We start from the raw sequence: 27,391 nt of genomic DNA, 5'->3' as shown, positions 1-27,391 counted from the left end.
CGCGCATCACATCACTCCTGCACGTCATGCGGATTGTTGATTGTGGCTGTCGATTATCACCCACCTATCATCAGAACTGAGTGAATTCTAACTCTGGCAACTACTCAGCCCTAGCACGCCATCTGCCATACTGGCAGGAAGCAGCGCTGCCATGTTCTGCTGGTGACAGTCTGCTCATAGAGGAATATTTAAAACTACAATGCTTTCACCGAGAAACACTGCACACGCTGCTATTTATTCATACTTCTGATTAAACAAACAACAGTCACTTGTAAGATTTTATTATTTTGCCTCATTTTCCAGTTATACTACAAGCACATCTTACCCCACCATTAGCCCACAGAACGCAACACAAAAAGTTTTGAACAAAAAAATATTTTAATTGCAGCCATCTTCCTTTTGCATGACAAGTCTTTCTTGAGCTGACAAATTCACAGCACTCTTTGTCCCTTAAAGCGCCGTCTCCCCAGAGACTGAGCAATACACACTGGAAGGAATAAAAGTGGCCTGAATATGGAGCTGCCATGTTCTCCTTGTCTAAATCACCCTGAAATCACTGTTTCTTTCAGTCCCACAGGATGAGGTGTTATGTGAGATGGATAAGAAGTAAGAACTGGGACATAAAGAGATGCTTTCTCTTAAAAAGCTTCTGTGGGGAACGAACTAGCCGCCTTTCTTCATCCTCCCTAAAACACGTGACTTGCTGGTAGCTGTTGGATCCCAGGAAATGGTTAAGGGGCTGAGCCAAAGCCTGTGTGGATCCTGTGTGTGAGTCCCAGTATTTCCTGTATACCAAATTGCCGTGTGTGTGCAGGGGAAATGCTTTAAAAATGCATGGTTATGCCAGGTGGAAATGTCACAGCTAAGAGCAGACTGTTGTCTCCCTGTGCTAACAGAAGCTATTAGTCCCCTTCTCTTGGTGTCCATGCTTTTTATTTTTTCAGCGGGGTTGCAGAGGACTCTGCCACGCCGCTCGGTGCGTCCGTAAGTGTAGGCGATGATGCCGTGTTGCTTTTTCTGGCAACGTGCTTCAGCCTGAGCTCCTCTCTGAACTCGTAGGTGAGAAGAGCGGGCTCGTGAGCGCAGAGACGAGCGTAGGCATCTGCTAACGCCCTGAACTGGGGTATGGTGAGTTCTGTGGGGCGCAGGATGGGGTCCACGTCGGCCTGCTGCATCATCTCCTGTGTCAGTTCAACACGACGCGCCTCAGGGAACAACTTCCTGTGGGGAAAAAGCGACGACACGAGAGTACAGATTCCTGTGCTTAGTCTGCTTTGATATCTTAACGATCATGCAAGTTTAATGGCATCAGAAAGTTCAAACAGAAAGAAATTATCCCTCAGCAATTATTTCAGATCGGTGAAGTTAATTGAAATCACACAAAGTCCTCATGAATTGTTAATTTACTCCACAGCCACACTGCATAGTCCAGGGCTGCCATTAAACTCACACAAAGTTTCTAAATCAGAAACAGAGCAGCTGTGATTTCAATTGCTAATTTTTATTTATTTTGCCGTCTCCCACCCTGAAAGCTGTCCCTGCCTCAGATGTTGCTGCGGACTCGTTCGCTGCAGGTTAGCGAGTGACAGCCAGCTCCACACAATCTGCAGATGCTTTTTAGGTGCTCGAGTGCTGGTGCCGCCTCCCCAGTTTGGTGCTGCTGCCACCGACCCACGGCAGTTACATAAAATATGCTTCCTCGTTTTCCTATGCTACCTCAGTGACTCATAATTGCTGCTCTCTTTCAAACAGCCAGCGCTCTTTTGTTATCCGGGCCTACATACACTTCCCTAACAGGCACGGGGGCGATGGGCACACGCATGTGGGTGTCTGGCTTTGTTACTAGCTGCTCTGAAGTTACTCGAATGTTCAGATTTGGTTAGAGAAACACTCAAAAGCTGTCTGAATGGTGAATATAAAAAATATATAAAGCCACTCTAATTAACGATGAGATGAAGACGTTGCCGTCAGACATGAAAAATGTAGAGAGAGAATAACTGATGTGAATGACGCATGGATTAAAAAGTAAAAAGAGGGAAAGAGTGGATCGAGGCCCTACAAGCTTCATTAGGTTAACGTGTACTTACTCGACTCCTTTATGGCAGTGCTTCCTACGGAATTGGAAAACGTTCCTGACGACTTTCTCCACCAGCTGAAAGGGCTGCTGGATCTGGGGCTGAACCAAGGGGGTGAAGTGAACTACTCCCACGTCAACCTACAACGAGAGGAAATCCAGACAGCGGGGGGTTAGCACAGACCTTAAAACTAGACTGCAGAGAGTGTGCTCATGGGAATGTGGTGAAAGAAAGTGGCAGAAAAAGAGCAGTCAGGTGTGATCAGAGGGGGAATGTCAAGTGTGCCAAAAAAACAAGCTTTCCTGACAGATGGCACGAGAGATACAAAGCTGGACAAAGAGAGCGAAAGAGGGAAAGGGCTCAACACTCCGGGATAAAAGAAGGAGGGAAGGGAGAAAATAAGATGACGCAGCATGGCTGGTTGGCGAGCTAGTTCCAGTTGCCACAGTAACACCTGTGCAATGGACCATAGAAACTGAGTCTCTGTTGTTGCATCACCACCGAGTTCCTTAATACCTGCAAGCCTGACTCACCGTAGAGCGCATCTCTTTATCCCACTATCTGCCTCTAACATTTCCACTGAGGACCGACCATATATAGATGCAGCGATGCAGGCAGCCATGGATGATTCAGCGGGAACTAAATCGCATATACCTGCTTTCAGCTCACTTAAGAAGGTCCCAGAAAAGTACTCCAGGGTTCGGTGGAGCCCAGGAAGGTGGAGATATTTTGGAAATGTTTTTGTTTTTGAAGGTCACATTTGGACAAATGGTCCCACGAGCGTTTCAGGAGAAACTACAGCAACAGTTTGAAACCTTAGGAGCCAATCAGGTTAAATCAACACCAGCCCCATAGTCCCTAATAAACGAATAAGGCCATGTGTTACACCGTAATACATCTGACTATTAATTTATTTTTGTTACTTGTAGCAAAATATCTGAAAACCACAAACATAATAAATAATATCTATAAAATCCATAAATCTGGAACCTCCCAGCACACCGCAGATGCAGGAGAAAGCAGGACCAGCTATACTGGAGGTGATCCAGAGCTGCCCACGGAGAGACCAGGGACGCACTTTTTTATTTCACGTCAGCTGAAGTCTTTACAGTGTTACCACAAACCCCCTTTAGGTACCCCCCGTTCGGGAACCTGAAGCGAACCCCAGTTAAGGACTGGTGGTGGGACTCTCGGCTCCAGTTCCACTCTGGCAGCCTCCTCCTGATCCTTCCTGTGTCAGCTCTAAGCTAACATGACATACTGATGAAGTAATCGCGTCTGAGCCAGCAGAGTGCATCTTTCTCACTCTCAGATCTTTTACTTTCAAGCACCTATACGTACACACGTTCTATTCTAGCACTTCACTTGTTCTCCTGTAAAGCATCCTCTAACTCTCTTTATCTCCTCAATGTCATGATGAGCTCAAAAGAACCAAAATACATTAAAAAGACTATTTCTGAATCTCCAGATCTTTGCTTTAGCAGCGCAAAGAAGGACATCGTTGTTCAAGCACATTTCACATGATGCTGCCAGTTCTGTAAGTTATAGTTAAAGGAGATACTGCACAATCAGGGTGATACTGCACTGCGTGGGGACCTAAAGCTCAGGCAGACTACGGGCAGCAGAGCACAACAGCTGCCTGTCAGTCTTTCCATAGTCGGTAATAGCCTTACTTCCCTCAGGAGGGAGCACTGAGTGGGACTGCTCGAGCACATCGAAAAGGGGAGCTACATAGACACACATCCAGAGTGCTATTCTTAATAATAACACATTTCGTAGTCCTTAAGTGCTTTTATCTGTAATTTCACATGACTTTTTATTCAGGTATACGCTGGGAGGAACCGCAGAGATGGCAAAAGCTGCAAAAGGAGCAAAGCGTGCTGGTGCATGACTGGCAATGTTAATTTAAAGATTCGAGGCAATACAAACATGTGAACCACACATCCCCTAAGGATAAGCGCCCCCTTCTCACGCTTAACGGGGGTAAAATAAAATGACATCTAATTCAACTCCGTTCAAAGTCTTCCTGTGGTGACGACGTGCCCCGCGGAGCTCCTTGTGCACCCATGTGGCTTGTATCTCTGGATTGTGTGATTCACTCTCCTTCTCAGCTGCTTCGTGCTGTCCGGGAGTCGCGGCTGGTGTTGATAATTAGGGGAAGAAAGCTAAAGTGGTCCAAGGGTACCAAAGGATTTTAATTAAGCCATTTAGAGTTGTTGTTTTTCTTTAAAAACAGATGTAGCGTTCAGGAGCGCTTGTAAACCACAGCTCTATCTCATATCAGATCTATAGATCCCTGTGTAGTCCAGAGATGCCTGGTTGCTGCTGAGCATCCTGCCAAAGAGGCTTTTAATGGGACAGCAGCAGTGGAGACTCTTTGTCTCACCAGCCCTGAAGGCTGTGCGCTATAACAGTACGGGAATGCTTCAAACTGGATGCAGCATAAGGAGCAGGGACAAAGGATGTCGTGGGTATAAACAATTAATCTTAAATCTTCTTCAAAATGAGTTTATCATTTACACAGAGAATATTTTACAATCAAAGGCCACGAGCCGTCCTGGGCACCCAGCGGCGGGGCTGCGGTATTTTGTCTGCATCATGAAAGGCGCCGTCTCCACCTGTCGTGTCGACAGAAATTCAGTCAGGACTTTGTATCTGGAAAAACACTTGTATGGGTGCTTTGGTGACGCTAGATCAGACCACCATCTGCTAGGAAGAAGCAATAAAAAGGAACGTCTTTAATTTCACTCTCTGCTGGAATAATTAGGCCATTTATATTCCGCACTTCATGATTTAAGAGAGGAGCAAGGGAAAAGTCGATACTGGGACTATACAGGCAGCAGCATTTCAGCCATCAGCTTGTCCAAGTCACTTTGCCCGTTTGATTTATGTGTGGCCTTGCTACATGACTTCACTAGGTAGCACCACTGTAATATGTCCCACTCCCTGCCATTAATCCATCTTAAATCACGTGCCGTCACCTGGCTCCTGTGCCGAGGCGCTGTGAACATGCCTTCAGTGCTCTCTGTGAAGCATATCCCAGACTTACCGACCCCCTCTGAGCCCATTATCCGTCACCCTGTGCTGTACAAAGGTAGCAGTGGGGATCACCTGTGAAGAGCACACAGGCTGGCCAGACTGTGGGAGTCATTTTTTTTAGGAGAAGAAGAAAAATAAACAAGCAACTCATTAGCCCAATTTGAGCTGTTATGTAAGGATCTTTAGTCCAGCTCATGAACATTCCTCTCGCTCTGACTCACTTAATTCAGATAACTTGATTACATTTGGGAAACAACGACTTCAAACATTTACACCAACTCTGAACCTGCTTCTTATTCCAAATATGGCAACTCAAATAATCCGATTAACCAACAATGGCGCCTTTTATGAAGCGTACAGTGATTCGGTTCGAGCGTTCTGAACAGTCACGTCTGCTTTCATCCTCAACTTCAGACCTTTTTCTGACCCAATAATCGGACATCTGCATGAAAAGATTTGCACTTTACTATATTTCATGTGTTTGACCTTCCAAAAGCAGCACTATTACTTTATACAGCTTCCTTCTCTTGCTCTCCTTTCCCCCCATTTCCATCTCCGATGTGTCTTTCTTGGTGACTTTACCCAATTGCGTGTGAGCAGTAATTTGTCATGTCCCTCTAAGCGTAGCCAAGATGAGATGGCAGGGGCCCTCGGGCTCTAGCCACTACACTACCTGAACCTCCGACACTTACATAATGGCAGGTTTGGAGAAAGAGCTGGGGGATGGAAGAAAGCTATATACAGCCAGGGAATACACGAGACAAAAGCTCACGGAGATCCTGCAACCGAAGAGGGAAGAGCTGCATTAATCATGACAATACCTTGGGAAGACAACCTCCATTACATCAGAGGAGGCAGACAGCCTCTCGGAGAGGAGAAGGCAGCAGTCAATGCCACTGAATATACCAGGCTGATATTGCTTGAGGGGTTTAAGAAGGAAGGGCTTAGGGCTTCCTGTGCAGGCAGCCCAGCATACTTCCCATGAAATTGGCCCTTGGCATGCACACAGGACATTCGAGACACTCCAGCCTAGCCTCTGACAAGATCAGCTCCTTGGAGAGAAACTTTCGTCATAGAAAAGCTTGAACTTTGCCCAAAAATGTGAAATTTGCTGTGCCAGTAAATGATGATAGCATGGGAAAAAGAAGTTCATACGGGACACTAAAAGCCTCACACACGTCAGTCCAGGCTCGGCCACTTGCTTCACGGTGTAGCCCGAAGAGAGTCTTTAATATGCTGGTAATTTTACAAAATGTCAGAAATGTTTTGTCTGAGACGGGTTTGCACATATTATGTAGGGTGAAACTAGACTTGGACCCTGCTCTGCAACAAGATTGCAGTGACAGCAACATCACAGCTATCGCAAGACACCTTGCATCGGAACTGTGAACAAATCGCTGTTGCAAGGCGATGAGCCTGAAAACCAATTACGCAAGAGCGGACATAAAACGGGGAAAAAAAACCGTAAAGTGAACGATAAAAGCCCCTCGCGCGGGCAAAAAGGAGCACGGCTGGGCCGGCAGCGCCTCACAGCTACGCTGCAGAAACGCTGGAGAGCTCTGCTGTAAGGTGATAAAATAAAAAGGGACCACGCTTATAATAGCCCACAAAATCTTCACACATCACAGCGTCACATCTGCACCCACTGGGTATTTGTTGACTGCATTTTGCTCTTCTCCCGCTACACCCATTGCCTCTATAATGCATTTATTTATTTATTTATTTATCTTGCTTCTAAGCGAACAACAGCAGCATCAGCACTTAAGATCTCATCAGTTACCAGGAGACAGGTCACACACGCCATACTGCAGTGTGCGTGTAGAAAACTGGAAAATCTCTCATCTCGCTGCAGGTGCGTCCCACAAGGAATTCTAAGAATGTAGCGCCGAAGGTCGACACCGGCATCACACTGGAGCTAATGTTGTGTGCACCATCCCCACATCTCATTTTAAGACCAGGGTTTCTGAGGGGTAGTTTACAGGAAAAACAGTGGAGGCTGGGTAGAAATAAACAACCGGATCAATAGCTAAACAAATCAATTGCTACCAAACCATCTCCACGTAATGACCACGCATCACCGTCTCCAATACCTGGCCTGTACTGCAGTTGGGAGACTGGCAAAACTATTTCCCACAGCCGGACGTTTTTGTGCCTTTGCAGCAAAATAAGAGCAACGCACATCTGCATTTACAAGGATATCAGGATATCGGCTCTATTAAACCCTGCCTGATTTTCTTCCTCTCTCGCTCTTTTGTCCTCTTTGTCATTCATGAATCAAGGCCGTCCTAGCCAGTAGCCACTCCCCCTGTTGTTCTATGTCCTCTACAGGGAAGGGAGGAAAGACGGGCAAAGACAGGGGAGCAGCTGTGAATTTTAGCATCCTGCTGACTGATGCTGATGAAGATGATGCTCTGGGGAGGGTCAGTTTTGGCATGGCGGGATACACATGCTCCTCTGGCCTCTGGACCTAGAAAAACAAAGCCTCACAATACCAAAGCCTGACCAGCTCATCTGGCCACAATCATAGCAGCTATTTCTTCTGCCTTAATTAGAGTACCCTTCCCCATGGTACCGTCAGGCTATGATTGGAAATCTTATCTAGCCCTCTCAGCCATTACTTAGGCATACATTTTAACAACAGCAGCACTGAATTATGATTAACTAGGAAGCTCAGTGCAACAATGGGATGAATATCATTTTATTTTGTTAGTTAGCAGCATTTTTCCCCATCATGGGGGGATTTCTGGTATCTTTTAATAAATGCTTGAGCCACGAGCCACACATTTTTTTTGTAACTGGTCTTTAAGTTAATCCTGCACGACACAAAAATCTGCTTATTATACAGCCAGAAACAACGGGAAATGTACAGGTTTCTGTCAAACAAGGCGCTTTTAAAGCCCCGGGCAGTTTATACTGCATAGCACAAGGATTTTTCTCCCTGTTATTGTTTCATAAACTCTTTATATGCCAATATGACCCTTTTGTAAAATAAAAAAACAAAAAACAAATAGCACTCTGTAACAACATGCACTACTGTAATCAGTTCTAAAATATTAACACAAAAACAAATTCACAAAAATAATGTATAAATAAATAACCAGATAAAATCTGATGTTTGGACAGTTTTATTTTACTGAAGCTCTCTCTAGGGGGCAAAAGTCATTTTTTGTATATAAACCTAAGACGTGTAAATATATAACTTATATATGACTAGTCACGTAATTGTTTAGTGAAATTAATGATAAATAATGTAGAAAATAGTGAAAATGACGCGAAATCAGTAATTAAAGGAGTTCGGTTCGAGTGAAACGGCAGAAGTAGTTCCGGTCCTGTTCTGGCTGCTCGAAGGTGGAGGAGGTGTCGGTAGTACAGTAGCTGCGCGGAGCTGTGAGGTTTGAGCCGTCTTTGAAGTTGGGAGGCAGAGACCGCTCTGCTCCAACGCGCGAGCCCACGCACGCGCAGACACACAAACCGGCGAGGAGCGACTCACAAAGAGAGAGAGAGCGCGCGCGAGAGAGAGCGAGAGAGCTCCGGTTATTCCTCCGGGCTCCGGCCGAGCCTGTGTGGTCTCTCCGCTCTGTTGCTAAGGAAATGGATGGCTCGAACGGCTCCGCGGTCCGGGATGAATCGTGCTCCTCGCCCCCTCAGAAGCCTGCCGTGTTTACCGGAATCACTGCGAACACCGTGACGCGCCAGCTCTGCACCAGCCGGGGTAAGAGATCATTCCCACAGCGCTGCTTTCTTTCAGACTGGACCGGGAAACAAAACGGAAACAAGTGGCCCGCGTTTACTGTTCATTACAAGCTGGAACGAGCCGTGAATGAGAAAAACCGTTATGTCAGGAGGTCCGACTAAAAAATGTGAATAAAAAAAATAAAAAAAAATAAAATAGTAATATAGAGAAAAAAAAAGCTTTATTTTCAAAGTTTATTTCTGCGACCGAGTAAATAATAATTGGTGTTCCAGCTTTAGATGAGGCTGTGCAAGTCTTTAAAGGCTAGTCTCAGTTTGTTCGGTAAACAGCGCTGAAATCAAAGTGGTAGAAAATACAGTCGACTGTGTGAGTGGAGTGAAGGCACTGCAGCTCAGAGTCCACATACTGTGACTACTGAGCATGGCAAATACCTCAAACACAAACTCATCTTCCTCACAGACAGTAGCTCTGTAAAAGCAGAGGAGTAGAGCACACATGCACAACGACCGGCGGTGTTTTGCTTACCTACAGTGAGCCTGAGCCAGCTCTTAGCGCCAGTGCTTGATGCTGTCCTTTGTTTCCAGCCAAAAAAAGAAAAAGAAAAAAGTCTGCGCTTGTGTGAGGTGAATGAGATGTGAATTTCTCATTTCCGTCTCTCTCCTCCAGCCCAGTGGAGCTGCAGCTGAGGAGCCGGGGAACTGGGGGATTCTGACTGGCAGCTGGTGCACCACCAAAGGAGGGGAGGGAGGCGGCGGGGGTCCACGAGCAGCGGTGCCGGAGCGGGGTGAATGCTGCCCGGAGAGGACAACGGCTGAGGCGGCAGCGGCGTCGACTTGAAAAGCAGCATGGCATCCACGGGCATGCAGATATTTGGATTCGTCCTAGCTCTGCTGGGCATCATGGGCGCCATGGTGGCCACTCTGCTGCCTAACTGGAAGGTGAGCGCAGATGTGGGCTCCAACATCATCACAGCTATCTCCCAGATGCAGGGACTGTGGATGGACTGCACATGGTACAGCACAGGCATGTTTAGTTGCACACTTAAGTATTCAGTGCTTTCACTACCCGCATACTTGCAGACTGCTCGCACCACTATGGTGCTGTGCTGCGTACTGGCTGCCATGGGCCTTTGCCTCGCCTCCCTGGGACTAAAATGCACGCGCTGGGGAGGTGGACGGCGCTCCAAGCGACACGCCGCCATCGCCAGCGGCGGCTGCTTCGTCGCTGCAGGCTTTCTGTGTCTGGTGCCTGCGTCTTGGTTTACCAATGAGGTCATCACCAACTTCCTGGATTCCAGCGTTCCCGAGAGCAATAAGTTTGAGCCTGGAGGTGCCGTGTACGTTGCCTTTGTTTCCGCAGGTTTCCTCTTTGTGGGGGGGTCCATTTTCTGTATGTCCTGCTCGGGAAAGAGACACGGACCCCAGGATCTGGTCCTGCTGCCCCCCCCTGACAAATTGCTTCTCCAGCAGCAGCAACAACAGCTGCTTCAGCAGCAGCAGGAGCTCCAGCACCAGTACTGCTCTCTCTCCCCATTAGACAATAAGACGGGCTACAGCCTGCAGGACTACGTGTAATAACGCAGTGCTGTGCACGCCAAAGGGAGACGAGCCCGAGGGGAAACATCACGGCTACGCACTAGGATCTACTCAAGGATGGAGTTGGAGGGGGAAAAAAAAAAAGAGGAGAGCAACAACTTTGAAATCACATTTTTCCTTCTGCTCCATCTTCTTTTTTCTGTTTTGCAAGCACAAGCAGTCGAGGTATTCCCTGAGCAGCGCCTTGGAACAAACGGCGTGAATGTGCAAGGAGCCAGGATACCAGGATAAGGTGCTGCAGAACTGACGGAAGCTGCCAACCAAACGCAGACATCCTTCATCAGTAAATCACACAGAGTTCCCTGCGGAATGAATTAAGCAAATAAGGAAGCCTTGAGTGGAGTTTTTTTTTTCCTCGCCAAAGGTTTAAATTGAAGGAAAAAACATACGATTATTTAGCTGCTATTTACAATCGTTCAGTCCTTCGTCTCATTTGATAAAACAGGCAATATAAAGCCCAAGAGCAGTAGGTGGAAACCCTCACATAGCAAGCCATTGTAGTTTATCCTATGCTTGTCCACTAGAATGCAACATGGAATTGACTAATGAAATAAATGGGCATATTTTTGTTAGCTACTAGAATGACGTTGATATTTTGCCTCTAAAGCATGCTGTGTGGAGCCTGTGTACAAATACAGCGGAATGCCTGGTAGAAGACTGAGACATAGCCACACAATGCCTGTGCCTGAAAAGCTGTAGAAACATTACCCTGCTGTAACTGTTCAAAGAGGACTGTCAGGAGGAGTAGATGTGGGCTGCTGGGCTGGATTTAAGAGAGAAAATGCAGGCAAACAGATGCCTGCGTCTCTCTCTGCAGGTGGAAATATGAGAGAGATGGAGAGAAATTGAAAAGAGCGTGATCCAATACTTCAGCAGCAGAGTGGACCATCTCATATTTCCATCCAAACAAAAACAGTCTGCCTGTAAGTAGCAGCTACCCATCTCGATCCATCCCAGACGATCACGCCCACACATTTACACATGCACTTGTGCGTCTTCTCGTATGCAGTAAACACTCCGACACGCCGGCTTTTTGCATGTGCTTTTCTCTCCTGTCATCCACCTCCACACTGCCATGGAAACCGAATTCAAGCATTGTCTGGGGGTATGTGTGTGTCAATCAGTCAAGTTGTTTTATTTTGAGTGGGCGGGTGGGTAGGGGGCATCTTTTTCTCTTGCCATGGCATGCCATAAGCTTTCATCAGAGCCTCTGCTCACACTACTTTCACTAATCCCCTTTATTAACCAGTGACATGAAGCAGAAGCCCTGGTCCGGGGGGGGGGGGGGGGGGGGGGGGGGCTGGGGCTGGAAAATGGCTCTTCTTTGTAACACACCCCTATATGGTGTCTATGCCGTGCATGCGGTCTCACATGGATGAACAGATGTTTAATGGTGCAGTGGCACAGAGGAAAAAACAAAGCAGATAAGAGGAGGAATCCTGAGTCACAGCCAACTGGGTAGTCGTGTGGCAAGAGGCTAAAAATGATTTGAGTCATTCTCCATATGCGACTTGTTTTTCAAGTACGTCAGCAATGCGCATACACTACCAGCCTGCACCTGCAGAAGGGTCTCAGTGTCTTAAATTTCATCCACCAGACTGTCCTCGTTTACCTACCAGTCGCCCTCGTCTTTTTTTACTCCATCTCCCCGTCCTGCTTGTGTCAGGATATGATTCCTGACAAGAGAACACTGATGCATGTTGAAAGCATGTCCTTCTGAGACGCACACAAACACGCACTCGTGTCAGTTTTGCAGCTACGCTTTCACAGTTACCGTGCGCTCTATTTTCTGAGGTAAGAAGATGGGAGGAATATTGTTTTTGTGCTTGAGACAGGCCTTGGCAGTGATGTATAGAACTGCACATTCTCTCCTTCTCTCTCATAAGAATGCAGCTTCCTGGGGGAGAGCAGATGGCTAAGCCCAGCTCGCCACCTGCAGGCTGCTGCCGGCACACCACGGGATTCGCTGTGGGAGCTGCCGGTGGCCCCGCGGGGTTGTTTTTTTTGCCCCGCCCCGGTTTAGCCCTCTTGCCCAGCTCAGACTGCTCCCAAAGGAACTGGCCTCCTGACAACGACTCACTGCCCAGGCACCATTACCAATGCAATAAACAAAGTAAAGAATGTGCCAAGTCATCAAGTAATACTGACACGTTATGTGTTTTGAGAATGTGCCAAATGGTCTCATGATGACACGTTTTAATAATATCTGAAGTTCTTTTTGTTTATTTTTTTAACAACTTGTTTGTACATGAATTCTACATTAGCAAATGTTTTATGGATTTGTGATTCGTCCGAATCAGCTGGATGCTTGTGTACAGTCCGGTGCGGCTTTCGAGGGTTATTTTAAATCCTCTTTATTCCTCATTTCCCAAAGCACAGCGAGACGAAACAGGAGGAAGACGAGTGAAAAGTAAATAACGCTTGTTTCAGGAATTCCGGTTTACTGCAGGTCTGTGACAACTGTACACAAGCGTCTAGATTTTTAATACGTTTAGGTTTCCTACTGAAGGATCGGGATTCCTTTACACTGGTTCAGTATAAGATACACCACGCTCATATCATATCTTCTTTATAAGAAGACTAGTCAGTGCACGTTTACGTTATTTGACAGCAGTTCGGTTCAAATGGCTGAGCATTCAACCTCTCTGGACCAGGACAAGTACATCACACAACTGGCACTCTGGAAAAAAAGGGAAAGTCTTTCGGTCTGATATGATTATGCAGGGAAAAAAATTAGCTAAAAATCTCTCTTTTTTGTGGCTGTGCAGCTTGATCATCAGCACGCGATTTCATTAGCTTATAAATGGCCAGAGTGCAAAGTGACTAGGTCCTAAAAAGAGTTAAGCTCTCCTGCGTATCCTGTACCAAGACGTTGATTTATGGTTTTGATAACTGCAGCTTATTTTTGTGGATGCTTTAGCACTTCTTACTTTGCCAGAGCATATTTGTGATGATAAACAGTTCACAAGTTCTGATACAGTTGTCTCAATGTGCTTGTGCAAGTAGTTCTATTTTTTACCAATAAAACTATTTTGTGAAAGCAGCGCGCCTGCTGGATGTTGTGTGCTTTTATGTGTGTGGCTGATGGGGACGGCGATAGCATTCATCTTCCTGCCAAATGTACAGATTGCTGGATGGTACAGGCTGCGCAGCGTGCAGGAGGGAAGGCAGGCTGCTCGTATGCAGCACCCACCAGTACAGCAGTGCGTCCAACAACAAGAATAAAAAAAATAAAAAGGATTCTCTGAAAATCGCACTTAAAGAAAGGGTTTTATAAAGCTGCTCCCAATCTCCTCCAGTTATTTCTTAGTGATAACATGAGCGAATACACGAAGGAAGCAATAACGACACTTCTGGGAGTTGAAGGGAACGCGAGTTATCCGAGTTGGCTGGTTTATCTCGCACAAAGCGACGAGTTTAACGACATGTAAACTCTTCTACCAACTGGTGGAAAGAAGAACATTTTTTGCCGCCTCTCTTTTTGGTATTTTATCACATTTTTGCTAGAAAAAAAGGATCCTTAGACCAACTGATCAATCAGATTAACTGAAAATGGACTAGTTTACTCTTCCGCTGCAGACCACACTTCTTTGTCCCAGTTCTTTAATAATTAATCAGTGCTATGAAATGGTATTTACCCCGTTTCTCATTTCTTAATTTGTTGCAGATTTGTCACATTTACACGTTTCAGATCAAACAAATGTTAAAAACGTAATTTCCCTTTAACCTAATAACTGGTTGTGCCACCTTTAATGATAACCAGCAACGAGCCTTTCACATGACTGTGGAGGAATTCGCAGAATTGTTTGCATTCAGCCACACTGGAGGGTTTTCCGGCATGAACTTCCCGTTTCAGGCCACGCCAAAGCGTCTTAACTGCATTTGAACCCAGACTGTGATTATTTCACTCCAAAACGTTCATTTTGTTGTTTCTGAGCCGTTCGGATGTGAGTCAGACTGAGAGAAGTGAGGCCTGCAGTTTTTTAAGTGTTGTTTGGGGTTGTTCTCTGCCGTCCTGGACGGGGCGTCGATGCGCTCGTTCAGTAACTTTGGTAGGCCGGTCACTCCTGGGAAGGTTCAGCTCTATTCCAAGGTTTGTGGATAACATGTGGATAATCCCTCTCACTGTGGTTCACTGGCATCTCAAAGCTTTAGAAATGGATTTTTAACCCTTTCCAGACTGAGAGATGGCAGTGACCTCGTCTCTCACTTGTTTCTCTTTTAGCCTGATTCACTTCACAGGTTCTATTTAATGTTATTCAACAGGTTTGGCTATAATCAGGCCTGAAACTGAAGCTTTCTGTGGTTAATTCATGATTTAACAAGGTACCGTAGCAGCTAGGTTTGGATAGCTTTTCCCCTTCATACAACAAACAAACTCTGTGATCTTTGTCTAATATTAAAATTGAAAATGTCTGTGAAAATGTCTCAGACTTGATGGGAGTTTGGTTCAGATCACAATCCTGCACAGCACGTTCCCTCACGTTCACGCTGGTGTCATATTTAGCCTATACACTTCAGATGGGGTGGTTATTACATTAGAATCCGGGCTCTCATTACAGCTGATTGGAGTCTCATCAACAGAGGGTGAGTGAAAATATGCTTTCCTGAAACAAACATGGATTATTAAAGCCTCTCTCTCTCCCCGTCTCATTCTTTCCCTGCGTTTGGTTATGCAATACGAGTGCAGATCAAATAACTACTCCTCTCGTGGGGGAACGCTAATAAGATCTGCCCTTCTGTGTATTTAACCTACATTTTTCATCAAAGGCTTTCACCCCGAGTTGCTGCTATGACAGATCTGGAGTGTGAGCTTTAAATGAGGGGAGGTGAGCACTTGTCAGTTGCAGGCAGGGGTTAATCACGCGCTTTTCTTTCAACTCCGAGCTCACATTTGTTTGTTGACCTTCCTGGTCAGCAAAATGTCTTTCCAGATATCACCAAACAGGAAAAAAAGGAGGAGGAGGCGTGGATGGTAATAAGATGAACAAAAGACTCGGTGCACGTTAGGGAAATGCCATCGCTCACATCCACATTGCTCAAAATTGCACCAACGTGTCACAACCCTTAAAGTGCTGCTCTCTGATTCGGACAGCAGTTATGCTCATGAAGGTTCATACTGGAAATATAATGCGCTCATCAGCGCTGAGGGAGGATGACCTTCCTTTGTCGCTCTCCTCCAGTCCCTGCGCACATGTGAGGCCGGGGAATAACGGCAACGACCTTAGCTGCTCGGTAAATCGCTGACAGAGGCAGTAAAAGCTATGAAGATGACAAAAGGGAAGCTTGTAGGAAAACAATACGCTGTGACAGTTCAAAGGAGGCCCTTTAATATTTTAGCTTTGGAGCGTGCAGAACGACGCGTGCCCGGGAGGATTCGGTAAGCTGAAGGTGAGGGAGGCTAAACGCTTCAAGGGTGCTGAAGGTTTTTGTATTTTTAGATAATCTATATTTCTCCTGACTAAAATGATGATTACTGTAGACAGGCAACAAGGAAAGAAAGAAAAAGAAGCTCCTTTAATCATAAGATGCTGTTCATCACCTCACCAGTGAAACTAGTTAATATAGCCAGTAAATCTTTACCTGGAACTTTAAAATTGGGATCCATCCCACACCTTCAGTCGCCATAAAAAGCCTTAAAGTAAGTCACAAACCGCCGCGTGTGATGTTGAAATTGGACACTCAAGTAAGCCTTCAACTTAATAGCTTATAGATTGATGCCTCCCATCGCGGTGAGGCTTTTCCCCCATGATAAATGTATTGTAATTTGATTTTTCTCATTTGTAGCTGAACTTTCTTTCCTTGGAGGATAGCCGGGTTTTTAAAACACCGCACCCCCTCCGCTGCGTGCTCACTAACCAAACAGAGCTGAATTTGCTAAACTCGGCACAGTTACTTGTTAGGAGGAGGCAGTGGCTCTCTGGAGATGTTCTTAAGCTAGCTCTGCCAACCTTGGCGTTTTGTTTAAGGTGAGCGGAAATGAAGGAAGAGGAGAAGGAAGAAGCAAGGGAGTATTTTTAGATTTCTTTACCTTGGGTCCGTGATGTATTGAGACCAAGCCTTCGGGCATTTTCTGGGCTGGCACGAGTCATTGAAATAACTTTCCCTGATACTCTTGATACCGCGTTTGACCCCGTTTATGGGATAGGAATAGGCTCAGATGAATTGTGAGAGTGGAGGATGTGTGGCGGGAGGTGAGAAAGCAGCACAGCCCCTCTGAGGAGATTCACTCTTGCTGTAGAGACGGGCAGCGAGGCCACATTACATCACAGAGAAGATATTCATCACCACGGTGGTCCGAGCTGGGTCATGCTCCCCAGTGAACCACCTGTTTCAATTCAAAAGGATAAAATTAATTCAACAGAGGAGGAAAAAGTCTCCAAAACTCGGAGCTGTGGAGGAGTACATGTACAGTACCTTTAATTCAAGTCCAATCGCTCTCTGACTACTGCCAGCTACAACCGAAGTTCAATGCGGCATTAACAAATTTAATTTAGCCTCTGCTCATCTGGCCTGTGCTCTTGGTAGACTATTGTGTACAAGGCGAACATCTGTAGGGCGCTCCTCCTGTGAGGCTCGGTTAGTTGGTGGGTGACGGCCATTACTCAGAGCAGGGCTGATGACCGGCCCAGACAACCATCTGTTTGGAGGTACGCCTCGCTCTCCTCTCAGATCCATCTCTGTCATGAATCTGTCTTCTGGTGCTCTCTGGGCTTTGTTTCATTTGACAAATCTCATATTCAGACGATAATCTGCTCTCCAACCCTGCTTCCATTTATTCTGGTTTTCATCACCAATATTTCCTTCCATTTTTGCATCATCACCCACCCTTATTCCCTTATTTCTCAGCTCATTTTCTTTTATTCATTCCATTTCCTGTTATGCCCTACCCCATGCCTCAATTTCATTCTCACCTTATTCAGCAAATACCCGAGTTGTTAGCACAACGTGGAGCCCCCGAGGAGCTCTACAGAGGACACAGCAGGTTGTTTGCGACGGAGCAGCTACTGCACGACTTACAGACCCGCCTGCGATGGAAAGAGGTTGATTTTAATCACATTGTACTAGGGCTGCCACAAACGATTATTTTGATAGTCGACTAGTCACCGATTATTTTTGCGATTAGTCGACTAATCAGATCATCATCCATTGGACGTACAGCTTATTGCACCAGCAGCATCTGGTCTTATATAACTATCATTAGCTTACAGCTTGAAGTGTTTGTGCTAACTAAAAATAAAGACAAGATGGTAGTTTATTAATTTTTAATGAAATTTGCAGATTGTTTCGGTGAAGTTTAATGAACTCCTTGCTTTCTAAAATATAACAGGACACCGGAGTATATTCTCCAGCGTCTCACACTTCTGATAATCAGCTGTCTGCTTGACAGTTTTAGCTGTGCAAAAAACTATAACTTTAATCTCAGCCAAACCGATTTACTCAGGAACAAATAAAATACTAAAGAAAGCCAAACAATAACATTTTTAAGTTATCTAAGTGACTTATATATATGTTTAACCTGACTAGCGAAAGACGGCGGTGGGTTTGAAAACGATTTGCCGGGAGTCCGGTGTTCTCACGGCTCTAGTTAGCCTTGCCCCCGCCTAGCTAACGAGCTAGTGGGTAACAGACGTCTCCGAAAACGTCGGAGCGCTTTTGAAAATATGTGGTGTCTTGATAAACTGAGCAGATATTTGAGGTTTACACAGCTACATTCTCGCCTGAAAATATGTTAAACGTTTATTTTGTGACCCAGAAAGAATAATAAGAGTAAAGTTAAAACTAACTAGCTGCCGCCATTGTTGACAGCTGCGCTATGAATTCTGGGACACAGCTTCTTCTTCTTCTTCGGGGTTTAACGGCAGCTGGCATCCTTGTACATGCAGTGCTGCCATCTTCTGTTTCAGTCCGTTATTACACTCTTAAATCCTACTACTCATTCCTGCGTCCTTTGTGATCTTACAAAGCTTCAAACGATGCGTCGACTATTAAATTAGTCGTCGACGATTTTAATAGTCGACATAATCGTGACTAGTCGACTAATCGTGGCAGCCCTACATTGTACCCAGATGGGGGAGAAGAAAGGGGAAGAGAGATGAGCGAGTCAACGTGTGCTCTTTTCTCTTTTCAAATCAGCTCCTTTGCATGTAAGGAGGCAGTGAGGATGCAGATGCTTGATGTCAGCGTGCACTCAGAAACCCCTTGACCCCTGACCAGAATATGAATTAGAGATGTGTATGAAAGCAAAAGCAAAAACAGAAAGGCAGTTCCTATTTCGGTTTTCTCAGGGAGCCTTCAGATACGTGCATAGCTGTGAACCCCAGAAGCGATGCAAGCATCACTCAGTCTGTCCATCTATGTGAGAATTAACAGGAGGAGAGCGACTAATAAGGAAGAGGAGGCAGGTGTGATCTGCAGTGGGACGGACCTAGGGCACCCTGAGCCTGGGGGAACACCATCAAAGCAGCCAATCGCCACTCTCGAAACCCTTCAAGGACAATCTCAGTCACTCAATGTGACACAGCAGAGGCGAGAGGGACAAGACTGGCAAATTAAGCAGCGGGGATAAGAGCCTATCTGCCCACCCCGCGTCAATACGGGCCCCCGCAGCCGCTGATGTAAAATGGATTCAACATTTCCTTTCTCATTATCCCATCAGCCTGCAATACTCGGCCTCCTCTACGTTCAAATCAGCCGGCCAATCAACCCACACTCCCCTCCCCCCTTCGCCTTGAAGTGATGCTATTTTCTCATCGTGGTTATTTGGAAAGGTTCACGGCTTTTTCAGCGGCTCTCTGGGACTCGCTTTGTTTGATCTCACAGTATTAAACCACTTCACATGTTTTGTTTTTTTACACTTCACTAATTGGCATGTGTGCACAGCACCTGCTACCGTGGTTGTTTGTTTTACTGTCCTGTACAAAGCATTAGCATCGCTGCAGAATAATCCCAACAATGATTGGCACACACGTTCGCAAAAAGGCTCACGCAAAGTGAAGAAAGCAAGAAAGATACAGAGACACAGACCTTTGGTACTTGGCAGTCTAACAGCACCAGTATAATTAGTTCCTCTCTACAAAGGGGGGTATTTAGCCATCGCCATCTTCATAAGGAGCACTGTGAGCAGTGTACAGTACTAACACTCTGCACAGCAACCATAACAATTTATGCACGCAGCATTTTTCTTTCTGTATATTCAACATCTACAATATCTCGGTTACTTCTTCTCTTTAGCAGGAAATCTGTCAATATTCCCGTGAGTGACAACCTCAGTCGGTCCCGCTCCTCTCAGCCTCTCTGTCCTGTAAACCATGGAAGGACATTTTTACTCTTCATGCTTTTCTGCGTAATTACTCTGGTGTGCACCAGTAAACAAAGCAGAGCCACTGAGCTTTTTATGAATTATACTACATGACATACTACTACGATAGACTTCATCTACTCTGTGTGCTCTTGTTCCTGGTCTTTTATAGGACACCAGCAGCAGGAGGGCTGCTCATCAAACAGCCATCATCTCTCCTAATGACACCAATTTGACCAAGAGCCCATTAAAACATTTAGTAGGAATAGATGGCCCGTGTGGGCATGTGGGAGGCGCGGATTCATCTGCACGCATGTGTAGCATGAAACTTCCCCTGTTCAAATGTATTCATACCATATGAGCATATTACATCAAAAGATAAAGCCTGCTAAAGCCCATTAAGCTCCACTTTGACATACACACAAAAATAAAATGCTCTAGAGAAACAAATGCACAGAAAGGCAGCTGAGTGCGATGAAATAATCATTGGAATCCATCTCTTCTAAGAGAATGAGCAATCAGCACTGGTCCCATTCACTCGGCTGCATTTTACTCCACACGGGAGATTAAATATTTACTGTCAGTGGGTCTCCTAAAGAGCCAGGACATCTTCGAGGGACCAGCAGTCTATCTCTGACATCCACCTAACACCTATCCTTTAATTCTGGGAAAGAAAAAAAATGGCTTTATTTGTACAAAAGATGCAAGCGAGCTCTTGAGTTTTCTAAAACACTTGAATGTGTGCGATTTAAAATAAACTCCAGCTGCGTATTAGCCAGCATTGATCCTTTTTTTAATGCATCACCTCTGGTCCTACGTTAAACACTGAAGCTGAAGACGAAATGCGCGATCGGCCCTGATGCTCACACACGGGTGGAAAGATGCAGAAAGAGAAACTGGGCCTAAAAAAGAACAAGGCCTTCATTACAAGGCACAGTGTGATCGTGCCACATCTCAAATACCCACCAGGCATCATTACAAGCTAAAAAAAGGGTCCAAAGACAGAAGTGAGACAACACTGATTCAACACAGTCTTAATGAAGCCTTAAAGCAAGAAGAACGAGTGGAGGGATGAGCCAGGGTGACATGATGAGGGTCTGACCGGAGCGTGGCACCGTGAGGTCCCGCTGACGTCATGAAAGCTGGAACGTCACTTGTTCACTGATATTGAAGATTAATATCATTATTATTATTATTATAATAATAATATACTTTACCGTTTCTTTCATTTTGTTCTGAAAGAAGAAATCTTTTCCCAGCATCACCCCCGAGGGTGTGCATGCGGGGATCTGAATGCTCGCTATAGCTTTTCCCAATAAACCGTAACTATCAGCACAAACTTCAACAGCACCTTGAAACAAACCGAAAATATTCCACTACAGTTTGAAGCAGAGCCTAATCCGAGCGGCTGGTACACAAACTGGACGAGGAACAAAGTCAAGAATCAGACGCCATGTGCTTTGCCAAACGCCTACCCAACACCTTTTTCTCCAGCTCTAAAGTAATTATACTTCAGCAGCACACTGATGAGGTTTTTTCAGTGTCACAAAGTCAAATATTAGTTAAACACTACCTCTGGTTTGGGGACGAAGGCCCGTCCGGGGATGGTGAAGCAGTTGTGGACAGTGCAGAGATACTGAGCCATGATGGAAAGACGACTCCTCTGTTTGCTGCCTGTGCTGGCCGTCAACCTCTGGATGGAAAAAACAACTGCTGAAAGTTACTGAAGCATATTAAACGTGTCCTAAAGATGATTTTTGCATCACAGACAGAGAAGAATTAAGCAAACATCAATAAAGCCTGTTGGCCTGAATCATGAAAGGCCCATCCCAAATCTATTCATCTCAGCTGCAAAGTATTTTTAATTATGAATCAAGGAATCAATATTAAATCACAACAATAAAATAAGAATGAAATGAATAAAAATGTCTGCAGAGTGACGATTGCTCAGGAAATCTGCAAACACGGGTGTTTGACTTTATTTAGGGTCTATGTGGGTCATGTGGAGTTCACCCACCTCTGCCACCTCTTTCTGGAAAGTGAGCGTGAGTCGGGTGCGTCCAAACGTGAAGGGCCCCGTTCTGTTCGCTACGTTTTCCAGCCACTTGATGATCAGCGGGGTTGAGACGCTGAATGGGAGATTCCCTATGATGTGTAGGTTTGGAGGGTCTGTGAAGACACACACACACACACACACACACACACACACACACGTTTTAGTCACACGTATTTCCCTCAGTTTGATTGCCGTAACAGCTTACGTACGCTCATCCTCTTACCTCCCTCCCATGGCTTAGAGATATTTGTTGGGAATCCTCGATCCAGTCTGTAGGTGAGTATGTCACCGTGGACGATCCTCAGCCTGCCCGGTGCTGCCTCAGACAACAGCTGTGCAAATGGAAAAAATAAACAGGTAACAATCATTTTAAAAAGAATAAAAGGACTCATCAGTCACTCTGCAAGCGGCCACAGCTGCAAAGAGAGGGAGCCGGCTCCTGCAGGTGAGGACGTTTGAGCCGTGTGTGCAGAGTGACCTCGTTCAGCCAGCCTGGATCCGGCCGTTCTGCTCACCTTCAGTCCGGGGATAAAGCGTGTGTCTTTCTCCACAACAAGCAGGTCTGCGGCCCCAGCATTGAGGATGGAACGGGTGAGGCCTCCGGGACCCGGCCCCACCTCACACACGTGGGCATCTCTCAAGCTGCCCGCCTGGCGCACTATTTTGTCTGAGAATACAGAGAGGGAGCACTCAATATTCATTTATAGTAATTTCCTGGGATACATTCTCAATTCGTGCAGCCTATAAATTATAAGATGTTCTTCAATCAAATGTTTTCATCAGAGTCGGGCGTCCAAATTGAGATTAATAGAGTGTGATGCTGCAATATCTGCTCTCCTCTGTGTGATGAAGATGAAAAGCATTAATCTAACAGTCACCTTGTCCAAGGACGAGAGAGCAGATCAAAGCTGCACTGCATTGCTGATAATTGTGTTAAGGCTCAGCTCTCAAGGGCTACAACAACTGAGCTGGTCCATTCGCATTAGTAGGAGATCTACATAACCTCACCTACAAAGAAAGCCTGTCGGTTTCGATGCCTTCAAACAAGGCGGTGCAGCACCGTGCAATCAAGTGCATGTAACACGCTACTGTATCCTGAGAAGGACCTCAAGGGTCTTGGTACACTGCAGACGGGGCAAAAGAAGAAGGAGGAATGAAAGAAAGAAAATAAAATGCTGGATGACTAACCTGTGAGCCTCAGGTCCAGCAGAAAGTTCTGGGACAGCTGTTTCTCTGCTCGCAAGTTGTACAGCTTTATGAGCTCACCTACAGTCGGCAGGGGAGGCAGGCGGAAGGAAGCCAGCTTCCCCGAGGCAGCCATCACTGGGGAGAAGGCTGTGAGAAACAAAGGCAGAAAGCTGTGAGACTAAATGTGACTGATGAGCCTCCTCAGCAAAGAAAAACACAATCTCACAGTATTAATAAGAAATTCCTTTGTTACAGCAGCTACAATAAAAAACCCAAAAACAAACATAAAACAACCGACTAGCGGAACAACAAGTGGAATGGTGAATAACTCAATAAAATATGATAAAACTAATATATTAACAGGGTCAAGACCAATCTGGACAAATAAAATAAGAACTAAGTCTAGTCCAACTTAACTGAATGCAACCATCTGGTACAATTATAGCTATTCTGAACTATGCAATTTATGATAACTATGCAGCCCATTCAGCAACTGAAGAATTTGAAAGTAAATTAAAACAAAATATAATTTTACATTAAATAAAAAGTTTTAAACTTAATTAAAATAAAACATGTCTTAAATTAAAATAAGTAAACTGTCATGTTTATTGCTGCCAAAAAAAAAGTTAAACACATTTGGACAGTGAAGGAATGTCAGGATTCTTGCTCAGAAAAAGGATCAACATGCTCTGAAGTTAGGGTTGCCAACTCCCTGAAAAATAAATAAGGGACACCTCGTGGCCAGGGCCGGGCGACCCAGTTGTCTTCACCCTTCCCAGTGTGGTAGCTCTTTTTTTGTGTGTGAAATTATTTTTTTAACCATTTGACTTGAATTTGATTTAAGTAGATGTTTATTCTTTGTGATATGAACACATGTGAAACAAATGATCATTTAGCCATTTATTTTTAGCTCAAAATGACAACATTAACACAGTAAAACAGGTCTCCTTCTTAAACAGAAGCCTGTCATGCTTAACTTTTGAGAATATAAGTAAATCTTTCTTTAAAAGAACTCTGTCCTGCTTAACTTAAAATAATAGAAAACAATAGAAAGAAAAACATTCTTGTAACAGTGCACATTTAGTGCATTTAGTACAATTGGCTTCAGTTGAGGTATTATTTCAGCTTTTCTAATGCTAATCAGCTGCTCCTGTTTGTAAACCCGCTTGTTCCCATGATTACGCATCTTAACTCATCATCATTATTCATCTATGTATTACTTTTATGTATTAGTGATCTATTTGTTGTAATCATCTATCCTTGCAGTTGTTTATTACACAAAATAAATTATATTATCACACTTCTGGCCACATAGCGCTGATATTCACTGCACATGCCCATATTAACTTTTTCCAGCCAGGTGTTTTCCTTTTCCCATTCTTCCCTTTCTCTGAGGGGAACAAACATTGCTGCTCTAATGCTGGGCTCACACTGTGCGGTTTTAGGCCCATTTTGAGCCGATTTTTGAGTGATCTTCATCGTGCATCGTGTAGTATACGTGGGGTAACTTTGGAAAGCTCATCCGAGCCTTTTCGATGTGGCATCACAAAATTATCACGACCACAACAACCGTGAAAATAGTTGGATCTACACTGCTGCTCAATCACAGCTGCCTGATCAATGTTTTTCATTAGCAATTTAGCAAAGTTGATGGTGGTGGTGTGTCTGTGTGAGTGTAATGCTGGGCTTACACTGTGCGATTTTTGGCCCATTTTGAGCCGATTTTTGAGTCGTGTGACCGATTTGGCGATCGGCCCGATTTTGGCCTTCATCGTGTGTCGTGCATCGTGTAGTATACGTGGGGTAACGAGACGCGATTAACACCTCTCGACCAGCTCCCGATCATCAATCGCTCGTGAGGGTCTCACCACAGCCGCTCACACTGCTCACGCGCAAACACGTAAACGTCGGTGTAAAAGACGGAGCAGCGCGGCAGTGCAGCGTGTGATCTGGACACAAGCGATGGAGGCACAACTTGTAGAACTTTGGAAAGCTCATCCGAGTCTTTTCGATGTGGCCTTACAAAATTATCACGACCACAACAACCGTGAAAATAGTTGGATTTACACTGCTGCTCAATCACAGCTGCCTGATCATGTTTTTCATTAGCAATTTAGCAAAGTTGATGGTGGTGGTGGCGTGTGTGTCTGTGTGAGTGAAAGACAGAGAGGGAGAGCGAGCGACAGATTTTCTGTTATAACCTTCATTTTATGGACGCACAGTGTGAGCTCTCAGGTCGCATCAGAGCATCGGGCAGTATAGTGTGAGACCTGCATCGTGACCTGCAAACTTCTAACCCTGCGAGTCAATTGTGCAGTTTGAGCAGGAGCTGAATAACGTGACTGAAAAAAATCGCACAGTGTTTGCCCAGCTTTAGGTTTACTGTCGTCCGAGACTTGCACCGCAGTGTCGGCGTTTGTTTCCCTGTTGGCCATGCTTCTTGTTGTGGTCATCTGTTGTCTTCCGGTATTTTCTCCGCAAGCGACCTTTCCTCGACCAATGAGATGAGCGGTAATCTGAATTGTCATACTCGAATTGTCATAAGTGTGCTGTCAGCTCATTGGTCACAAAGCAGGAGAGGGGCTGGGAATTATGTTTTCAAACAAAGCGTTAATTCCATTAAAAGTTATAGACTACTTTTGATTCTCACTGTATTACGGGACAAAGTGCGTCCCTTATTAGCTCAATACGGGACGTGTACTTTTGTTTCGAAATACGGGACGATTCCGTATTTTAAGGGACGGTTGGCAACCCTATCTGAAGTCAGAGCACAAAAACCTTTTTTGTAACAAAATATCGATTTCTGCTGTCCCTGTATCGATACATTATTAGCAAACAAAATATCACGATACTACACAGTATCGATTTTTTCCCCCACCCCTAGTCTCAGCTCAACTGAACCATGGACTTATAAACTGCTTCATGACCAGGTGAGACCTGTTTCTTTACAGTTTGGTGGCATGTTTAGCAGATAAAAGACCAGGAGCTGAGTCCTAGTACTGAACTTGTATTTGGTACTTTTTCCACTGGAACTCTGAATATGAAGTACAAAAAGATGTTGATACAAGAGAAGGAGGCAATCGCTGAAAAACCCACATAAACCTGTCACAGAACAAAAAAATAAAATAAAAAGCAACAAAACTAAAAAAAATTAATGCACTGACCAGCTCAGCCAGACCTAAAGGACCTCCTGAGCTACAGCCAACTGGGGGGAGACACGAACACCAGATTCGACTTTTTCCCAAAAAAATAAAAAATAAAAAAATCATCTAAAAGAAAACTCTTTGGACAGATGATACATAGAGTGAATTTTACTAGAATGATGTAGAAGGAAAGAGCATGTATGACAGGTCACTGTTCTGTGATGATCTGACTGCTGACAGAAGCAGCAGAATGAACCGCGCAGTGTTCAAGGCTATACTCTATGCTCAGATTCAGACAGGTGCTGCAGAGTGGATCAGACAGAGCTCCACAGTGCAGGTGGATAATAGCCCAAAGCAAACTGCAAAGTTTCTCAAGGCAAAGAAATGGGGTATTCTACAATCAGCAAGCCAGTCACTTGAGCTCAGCCCAGGAGAGCAGCTTATCAGTCACTGAATACAAAACTAAAAGGCAGAGCGCCTCACAGACAGGCAGCAGCTGAAGGCAGCTGCACTAAAGGCCTGCAGAGCATCTCAAGCAGGAAACACAGCACCTAGTGATGTCCATAATGTCTAGCCTCCAGCACTTTGAACTACTAATATTCACCCTTAACCTTTTTTAGTTTGTCCATTTACTTTAGATCCTCTGAAAATGAGGGACTATGTATAAAACGTCCTTGAATTAAAGCTGAAATCCTGCACTTCAACCACACCGTGATATTATAATTCTTAAAATCCACTGTGCTGGTGGAACAGAGACAAAACTACAGAAACTCTCCAAAAACCTATGGGAGCAGATGCACATCAGGTTTTTTCTCCGTGTCTTGTGTGCGCCTCCTTGTGGCCTTTGAGCAGAAAACTAAATGAAAACACCCGCACACAGTTATGTGCCGTTCTCCACGTTATGAAAACACGTTCACTGTGACAGCCAACGTCACGTAAATCCACGACTTAGGAGGAGAAACTGGAGCTGAATAACTGGACTTATGAACTCCACTCTGAAGCTGACAGCTGACTCTGCTGTGACACTCTTAACACAGGAGCTAACATTTGCAGCTAATGTTAGCTTGCTGTCTAAAATGCAGCTCGCAGAGCTCGTGGGAAAGCCGCCAATTTACACGAAACACGTGACCGTTTTCTCCAAAAATCGAGATAAAAATGACAATGACACACAACGAGTACACGAGACTGATAACACACAGGAGTTTACCCACGTTTGTCACCGGCGGTGCTCTCTTCCTTGAATTTCCTTATTCGTCATCGTATTGACGACCAGATATCCAATAAACTTCGTCGAACACCG

At 45.1% G+C, this 27,391-nt stretch overlaps 2 protein-coding genes across 4 annotated transcripts; one reads left to right on the top strand and one right to left on the bottom strand.

The window, feature by feature from the left end:
* Positions 1-216: 216 nt before the first annotated feature.
* On the bottom strand, positions 217-27,391 carry tfb1m (transcription factor B1, mitochondrial). 3 transcript variants are annotated; one of them, XM_086275594.1, is made up of 8 exons: positions 27,303-27,391; positions 22,949-23,095; positions 22,276-22,427; positions 21,984-22,092; positions 21,722-21,873; positions 21,278-21,397; positions 2,088-2,215; positions 217-1,221 (listed from the first exon to the last, which is right to left on the bottom strand). In XM_086275594.1, the coding sequence occupies exons 2-8, from the start codon at positions 23,079-23,081 to the stop codon at positions 933-935; spliced, it is 1,083 nt and encodes a 360-aa protein (XP_086131720.1). In that variant the 5' UTR covers positions 23,082-23,095; positions 27,303-27,391; the 3' UTR covers positions 217-932. The 3 variants fall into 3 exon arrangements, with proteins under 3 accessions (XP_086131720.1, XP_086131721.1, XP_086131722.1); XM_086275595.1 differs by having other exon boundaries at positions 27,289-27,310; XM_086275596.1 differs by lacking the exon at positions 27,303-27,391 and adding an exon at positions 26,113-26,260.
* Positions 8,455-11,549, top strand: LOC147306617 (claudin-20). The gene is made up of 2 exons (XM_086275598.1): positions 8,455-8,826; positions 9,475-11,549. Exon 2 carries the CDS (start codon positions 9,654-9,656, stop codon positions 10,380-10,382), a length of 729 nt encoding a protein of 242 aa, XP_086131724.1. The 5' UTR covers positions 8,455-8,826; positions 9,475-9,653; the 3' UTR covers positions 10,383-11,549.

Source organism: Aulonocara sp. 'chitande type north' Nkhata Bay, linkage group LG19, assembly GCF_057382095.1.
Source record: "Aulonocara sp. 'chitande type north' Nkhata Bay isolate Kocher_YH1m ecotype deep benthic linkage group LG19, A_spYH_male_GT1.1, whole genome shotgun sequence".
NCBI lineage: Eukaryota > Metazoa > Chordata > Actinopteri > Cichliformes > Cichlidae > Aulonocara > Aulonocara sp. 'chitande type north' Nkhata Bay.
Note: the sequence above shows the minus strand (reverse complement) of the source record. Positions and strands in the feature narration are given on the sequence as shown.

Bases quoted from the DNA above. Each gene is read 5' to 3' on its own strand.
- LOC147306617 (XM_086275598.1), top strand. From the start codon at position 9,654: ATGGCATCCACGGGCATGCAGATATTTGGATTCGTCCTAGCTCTGCTG.
- tfb1m (XM_086275594.1), bottom strand. From the start codon at position 23,081: ATGGCTGCCTCGGGGAAGCTGGCTTCCTTCCGCCTGCCTCCCCTGCCG. The intron at 21,398-21,721 runs GTGGGTGAACTC...TTTTCCATCCAG, and splicing joins TCCAGAAAGAGGTGGCAGAG to AGGTTGACGGCCAGCACAGG. The intron at 1,222-2,087 runs GTAAGTACACGT...TTTTCCCCACAG, and splicing joins CACTGCCATAAAGGAGTCGA to GAAGTTGTTCCCTGAGGCGC.